The sequence below is a fragment of the Vigna angularis genome, chromosome 8 (assembly GCF_016808095.1).
Source record: "Vigna angularis cultivar LongXiaoDou No.4 chromosome 8, ASM1680809v1, whole genome shotgun sequence".
NCBI lineage: Eukaryota > Viridiplantae > Streptophyta > Magnoliopsida > Fabales > Fabaceae > Vigna > Vigna angularis.
In genome coordinates this window covers 16,264,737-16,272,703 of record NC_068977.1, presented here as the reverse complement: position 1 = coordinate 16,272,703, position 7,967 = coordinate 16,264,737, and the positions used below count along the sequence as shown (strand labels likewise).

At 35.2% G+C, this 7,967-nt stretch overlaps 1 protein-coding gene across 1 annotated transcript; it reads right to left on the bottom strand.

Annotated features, from left to right (window-relative positions):
• Positions 1 to 993: 993 nt before the first annotated feature.
• On the bottom strand, positions 994 to 3,075 carry LOC108345079 (uncharacterized oxidoreductase At4g09670). Its single transcript, XM_017583645.2, has 2 exons — positions 2,481 to 3,075; positions 994 to 1,858 (listed from the first exon to the last, which is right to left on the bottom strand). Exons 1-2 carry the CDS (start codon positions 2,943 to 2,945, stop codon positions 1,238 to 1,240), a joined length of 1,086 nt encoding a protein of 361 aa, XP_017439134.2. The 5' UTR covers positions 2,946 to 3,075; the 3' UTR covers positions 994 to 1,237.
• Positions 3,076 to 7,967: the final 4,892 nt, after the last annotated feature.

Below are 7,967 nucleotides of genomic sequence, written 5' to 3'. Positions count from 1 at the left end.
AAAACATACTAGCCACAACTTATGTGAAATGTTCTAGATTTTTACCTATGTAGAATATTCTTGATTTTTCTTCCTATCTTAGGTTTTTCTAGAATATTTTAGAACTTGTATTACATTTCAATTCTTCTATCTTAGGAGCTTTCTACGTTCTTCTAGAAATTGCATTATACTTTAATAGAGAGGAAAAAATTAATAAAATGTTTGATAAACATGTCACCATGAAGGTTAGTACTGATTCCGCCAGCTTGCAAAGAAGCCATGAATGTTGAACAAAAAAAGGTGTCTAAAATAGATTAAAACAAAAATGTGTGATGGTGTGATGCTATCCATTACCATGATGGTTATTATTATCCTGGACAAGACCAGGAAATACTCTAACAAATCCATCAGCTTTCCCAATCAGTTCATCAACTGGAACAGATGAAACAAAATCATCCTTGCAAAGTAATGAAGATGGGTACCTGTTTGTTCCCATCCCAAGCCTTCGGCCAGTTTCCTTGGCAATTGCAAGCTGATCACCTAAAAAATAAGAAACCCACAAACAGTTTTTAAGCTACATGATTTCCTTTTCAGTATGAAAAACACGAACTACAAGAAAGAGTGGTCTCCCTCTAATCTTACACTCTACTTTAATTTACAACAAATGCACTAAAGTCATTCAGCTTAATCCGCACAACACCAAAGTCATGTAAAGCATGTTAGACTTCATCTTAAAACACTGGATACTGCAAATAAAATAAATAAAACCAGAAACGGATTAGGCTAATCAAAGTCGTGTGTAGAACATGCAAGTTCCAGTAACATTGTAGTCGTGTTGGCCTACCTACTAGAAAGCATGACTACTTCACAATGAAAGTGTGCATACAAATACGGCATCCGGATTTTTATTTTCTTTTTAAATTGTCCATTTTTGTAAAATTGAAAACAAATTACATCAGTTTGGTGAATTTTCCCATTGTATAATATATCATAATCTACCATAGTCAATTATTTTATATAACTCAATGTTTGTTGTTGTCCTTGGTACAATGTAATATATACATCGCACACAATCATCACTTCCTTCCCAATCTGTAGTACATCTTTATTAACAAACATAACGTGAATAACAGAAAAATTGTCTAAGAGTCTACAGACCCTTTATGCCTCTTTTATGAGCAATGAACTGCTCATAATACATAAAACAGAAATTGTTTTTGTGATGCACCGCAGGAACACAGACCTCAGTTCATACACCTCACTCCTGAATCTGGACAGGCTCAAAACCCCTATCAATTGAAGCCTTCACAGCATCCACTATGAGTTGAGTTTTCCTACTAATTGTTGGCCACTTCTTCTCGGGTTTTGCTTTCTTGAATTTGATATCTGCCACCAAACGGGCAAGCTCATTTACCATAAGAGCCTCCTGAGGTATGTCAGTTTCTATTATATGCTTGATTGGCTGTGGAACCCACTTTGTAACAGCTTCATCAACACCTGGTTCTGTAGCTACATAAAATGATGCTTCATTTTCTTCATATGGGAGAACGAAGTCATGAACATGTAACGTTCCTTTTGTCCCTAGAGCAGTTATATCCGTTGACATGTAGGACAAGAAGGAGCAATAAAAGGTTGCTGCTTTTCCATCTTCCCAGTACAAAGTAGCCCCACAAGCCAATATCACCCCAACTTGATTATGCTCAGGGTTGCGCGAGGCGATTACAGTTTTTGGTAGTTCATAGTTGGCAGCCCACAGTATTGCCCTAAGACAGTACCAACCTGCATCGCCAAGAGCACCAAGAGCATCAAGATCTGGCTTCACACGAATGTCATTCTCAAGAAAATCGGCACTAGCCCTAAACGTAAAATTGGAGTGAATCTGGGAAAGTAAAAGAAATGATGGTCAATGCAGAACATTAATGCATAATACAGCACTCCCCCTCCCCAATACTAACATGGCCAAGAGTCTAAGTCTCTAAGGAATGTCTTTTAACCTGTCTTTTCATTTACAACTGCCATGTAGTCCAATCAATATGCATTAGAGATCCTTATTTCCCTTGATTACTTACGTGTGACTGAGATTAAAATCAGTCATAAAATTTGCGAAGAAATCTATAGGAGAAAAAAAAAAGACCCTTTGAAAATAGATGTTCAACAAGGTAAAACAATTAGACAGAACCAGAATATGAAGCAACTCAGATTTAGATGAAAAGGTAAAATAGAGAAGGTTTCAAATATGCAACCAAATTTTACCCTTGATAAAATAATAATATTTTTACTTTAATAGTTTATTCACCCTAAATTATTTCATATTTTAAAATAAAAATTATCATGTAATTGGTGCTGAATGAATGTTTAATAGGTGTTTAAAAAAACAATAACATCTTTACTGATAAAGTTCATCTACCCCCAAAATATTTCATAGTTTAAAATAAAATTTGTTGTGTTATTTGTGTTTAATAAGAAAAGCTGAAAATGATGCCAACAAAAAACAACCATACCGATCTGAGCTGGCCAAAACGGTTTACGTCGGAGAGAAACTCCTTCATGTTCGAGGTGCGAGGGTGGTGCATCCACATGGTACCGTCCATGAGCTGCACTCCATTGGATTCGCACGCGGCGATGATCTCGTCAAACTCAGCAACATTAAGAGCAACTGGCTTCTCAAGCAGCACGTGCTTCTTCTTGCTGGCGGCGAGCACGGCCCAGCACACGTGCAGGCTGGTGGGGAGCGGCAGGTAGACGACGTCGACCTCGGGATCATCGAGGACGGCCTCATATGAACCGTACACCTTGGCGGCAGCGGGGAAGCCGTTGGCGGCGGCGAAGGCGCGGGCCTTGTCGATGGAGCGGCTTCCGACGGCGTGCAGGACAGCGTTGGGTGCGAGCGCGACGGCGCGGGAGACCCTGCGCCCAATTCCGGCGCAGCCGATGAAGCCGAAACGGATTTTGGGGGTTTCCGCCATTTTGAGAGTTGAAGTGTGGAGACGAAAGGGATTTGGAGCGAGGCAGTGTCCGTGAATAAGGGTTGTTTGCTTTTCAAGAAATTACACCATTCCCAGTGTTAGTACGAGACCTTGCAGTTCTAGATTTTACCCTGTGCATGCAATTCAGCAGTAGCAATGATTCGTTGACTCATCTTCCAACATTATAAATTATTATTTTATTATAATATAATATTTAATTATAAAATGATATTTTATTATGATATAATATTTTATTAAAAAAGTAGTTGTATAATGGAATTAATTTACAAATGATAATGTCAAATTACTGTTTCCCTCGCCTCACCGACCAATGATAAACTTACGTGCTTCAAACTTCAAAAAAAACATGTCTATTTTTAACATAACTACATGTCCCTTGACCCCCGACAAACCACACTAAACGAATCTCAATTCTTACACATTTCTAAACTTATTTCTTCTCTATTTCCATCTTTCTCTCTTTTTTTTCTTCGGAAACGAAACACCCCCAGAAACAACGAAAACAGAACAACTATATTTGTCTGTGTATTATCTACTTTATGTATGTTTTTGCAAAAACGACTCAAGGTTTAAAAGATTTTAAACAAATTTAAAAATAATATTTGTCTAAAACAATTAATATTAAAAAGTTTGTTGAAATTTTTTTTCATAGAGATTTAAAGTAATTAGTACTTAAAAAAAATTGATGTATTTTTTTCCTTTAAAGCTTAAAGCAATGACTTTGCTTAGACCTTGAGTCGATATGTGTTTATGTCTCTGTATGAGTTTGTATCTATGTTTGTATTTAAGTTTGTGACGTGTGTTTGTGTGAGTTTGTATATATCTCTTTCTTTAATTATTTGTGTTTTTCTAATTATTTGTGTTTGTGACTCTAATTGATATTAAAGTTGCATGTTATTTTCAGAGTTGTTTGCTCGTAGGATAATCTTTAAAAGAAGTTGGAAATTTTGATTTTGTTTTTTCTTTACTAGTTTCATTTATTGGTTACATTTTTCTTCTATCTCTAGAGTTTGAGATTTAGTTCTTTCACCTCACTAACATTTCGTTTTTCAATTTCTAATTGTTATTTTCTTTTTAAGAGAGTCAATGTTGTTCTTTAATGGTAGCACATTTCTCTTAGCATTTTCTTTTTCAATACAAATTCTCAAAAATCTCAAACAAATTTAATATCACTTCATTTATTTCTACTCCCAATAATTTGTTATCATTCTTATACTTAGTTTCAATGAGCATTTGATAAGGGGTCCTGTATTCTTTATGATAGCATATTTCTTAGTTATGGCTCAAGCACATTAAAAAAGAGTTAGAGTCATTTATGCAAGGTGAACCAAAACTTTATCTCTTGGGTTATCATGGAACACCTTTAGTAGATTAGAAATATTTATGCCTTGTATTAAGGGTCAAATAGTTAGGATTTTCTTTTAAGCCTTATATTAATAACCAAGTATTATAGGATTTTCTAAAAGTAAGTAGCCACATGTCCTCTCTTTTTCACCAAGATTGAATCTTTTTAAATGTTTGCACCAAGGTAGCATTTTTAGGGTTTTGTGTCTACACATTTTGGAGACACCTCCTATAAATAGAGGCGTCTCTCCCTTTTTGAGAATTATAATATTATGTTATCAAAATATTTGTTCAACCATATCTTGTCTCAAGTCAATAGAGCATCTCATGTGGTTTCCTCTAGCCTTCTCTAGAGTTGGTCCAACATCTCAAGAGAGCCATCAACCACCTTCATCCCACCACAAACACAACAAAACCAAGACATATCTTCTCATCCACCACCAACTTTCACGTTATTCTCCACCATAGACTCATTTTTTTGCTTTGACCCAACTTAGGTTGAGGAGGAGGCTATCATTTGGTATAAAGAGATTTGGTTCTACAAGAGCTAAGTTTCTTGGTCCTACCTATCTTATTACTTTTATTTGTTGTCCGTGATTTTTCTTTATTGTCTCATATTCAAGTCCAAATTATGTGTTTTCATGGTTCTAATATTGTATTCTTTCTTTGGAACCATTTGCATACTTGCTTTAGGCTTCCATATATTTGTGTTGTGTTTTTATGTTTGCTGAGTCTTGTTTCATGTTACCATTCGATCATATCAAGTTTGTTGGGTCATTTTTTATTTTGAAATCCATTCATGTTGTCTAGAGTCATGTTAGTCCCTACATGTCATTTTCTCTTAGTCTAGCTTTTGCAAAATCACAAAAATATATATTCAACTTGGTTTTCAAAACTGCACCATATACATCCATTTGAACGTTTTTACTTTACATTTTTGAGTTCATACTTGTCATTAGATCTTTGGAAAGTTCTTAGAGTTAACTTTCTTATATGTTTGTTAAAGTTTCATACTCTATTTTTAATTATTTTAGGATTTCTTCCATTTTTTGTGCTTGAACTTTTGAGCTTCTGAAAAGAGTATATAAAACATTATGGTGTGTAGTGGTACTTATGTTAGGCTGAAAAACAAAACAAAAGAGAAGAGATAAAAGGTACAAAAGAAAAAGTATAAAAGGCAAAAAGTGAAAAGCAAAAGTGTGTAAGGGACCACTACCACTAACTTTGTGTGTGAACTCTTATGTTGATTTTGTGCACTATTTTAACATGAATGTGCCTTTCTCCATCAACCTTGCATTCATGTATTTGATGCTAAAAGAGTGTCCATAGTAAATCATTAGCTCATTGGTTGTAAAGACAAAAAACACTCATTTTCTACTATAGTTAATTTTTGTTTTGTACATCCATTCTAGTGTCTTTCTTTCGGTGTCTCTTTTATGTGCTTAACTTTGTTTCTAACCTTTATTTTCTTGCTTGTCTTCTTAATCATTCTCGATTTTGTCTCACATAAATCCCTTTTGAAGAGCTTTTGTTCATTTTGGCTTTTATTTACTTTTTCCTTGGTTTTTAGCTCTCAATTTTAGTTGATTTTTGGTGTAGAAAATTTTTTGGAGGAAAATCGAACCTAAAGATAGCATCTTTGGGGGGTGGAGACCTATTTATTTCTTGGAGCCTTGAGGAGGATACAAAAAGAGAATGAGTGAAACACCTTGGAGAGGAACAAACACCTGATTGTATTGTAATTTTTTGAGTTGTAAAATTATCTTGCTTTGCCTTGTAGCTTACGGTCTTGTTAGGTGTTTTGGAGGAGTCTTTGGTGCTCAATTCCATCCCCTAATAAGAACCTCTAAACCATATTTGAAAATGTTTTTAGTTGGTAAAGGTTTGAAGGTTCTAAAGTACCTTTTAACTTTATCGTTAGGCCGCATAATCTAATTTATTTACTTTCTTTAATTATTTATAACTTAGTGTGTGTCCACTTGTGTATCAAACCTAATTCCATTTGAGAAGTTTGGTGCAAGAGGGCTTGAGGTAAACTTTGGCTAAGAAAGGCTTGGATCTAAAGTATATCCTTTATGATTCTCCTTCCTTTTCTGGAAGTGAACTTGAGCTTATTTTGCCTCCTTAAGTCCCTTAAGGAATTTATTTTTGAAATACAAGTTTGTTGTGCATTACATATTTTTAAAAACCCTAAGCATGACTCAAACTCCTTTCTACCAAATTGGAAATGATTTTAGTAAAGAGGCCCCACTAATTTTAAATAATTTGTCCCAAGAACTAAAATCACTTAAACTTTGGAGGAAGCAAGAGACCATCCTAAAAGAAAACGAAAATATTGAAAGGGGTACCCATCTTGCCATTCTATAAGAATAGCAAAGAATACATAGACAAAAAGAAGAAAAGATTTAAGAAAAATTGAGGACTAAGAGCCATTCAAGGAGAAACTTCAAAACTTTCACACACAACTCACACACTATGAGGAGGATAGTAGAATTGTCAATAAATACTATCAACCTCTGATAACGGTTGAAAATATTGTTATTTGTGATGTAATTTTCATACTAAATGCACCCTTTTCTGCTTAGAAACTTGCTTGGAATCATGTTTTTTTGTTAAGTTGTGTGAATAAGAGAGTTGAGGTTGAATTTGATGGTTTTATGACTAATTCTCCTTGTTTTTGTAGAAAATGAGATAATATGGAAAGCAGGGATGAAGTGTTAAGGAGATGGAGCTCAGAAAGGCTTGGAAAAGCACCAAAAGGGAGGAATGCTTGAAGCTTGGGCGCCCTTTTTGGAGGCTTAAGCGTAGAAGAGTGTCGTGCACCGCCCAGGCGCCCCTTTTTGGGCGCTTGAGCGCCAGAAGCACGAAGCTTGGGCGCCATCTCTGAGGCTTGAGCGTAGAAGAGAATCGTGCACCGCCCGATTGCCCCTTTTTGGGCGCTTGAACGCCAGAGGTGTTAACACTTCGGCAAGTGTACCGAATCGTTTCAAGTAATAATAAAATGGTAAGACCAAGTATCGTTTCCCAAAGGACTCACGACCTAGACAGTTATGTGATTTCTTGATTAAATTAGACTTGTAAACGAAATCATTGTGTTTGAATTGCGAAAAATAAACATGAATGCAAGTTTTTGATCAATTGGATTGAAAGAAGCAAAAGAGATTGATGTAAAATATGGAATGATGATATTGTTGGGGTTTCCAATTTATCCTATCCACTCTCATGTATTCATGAATTCATCTTTCTTCATTAATGTTAATGTCATTTTCTAATTTACCTTAAACCCTATGTCTCGGTGAAGAAAGCCTAATCCTAATCACTAGTTTACAATGTCTTGTCTCCCTAACAATTATTCATGCATTACATTCGCACAGAAGCTTAAAGGCAATCGATCCTCCTATTCCTATGTCTAGGTAATATTGCTTCCGAGAGAATTTCCTCAGTTCTAGATTTATCTATATGTGTCCATATAGATAACATCAATGATCATGCAATTGAATTAGTTAAACAAAGCATGCATAGAGTGTAGAAGAAAAACCCTAACAATTAATGAAGCAAAGTTTATATAATCAAGAATCAATTCAATACATGAGAGTTTCAAAGGATTACATTGGTTCCCCAACAACAATGGAGGTTTAGTTCACCATAGACATGGTG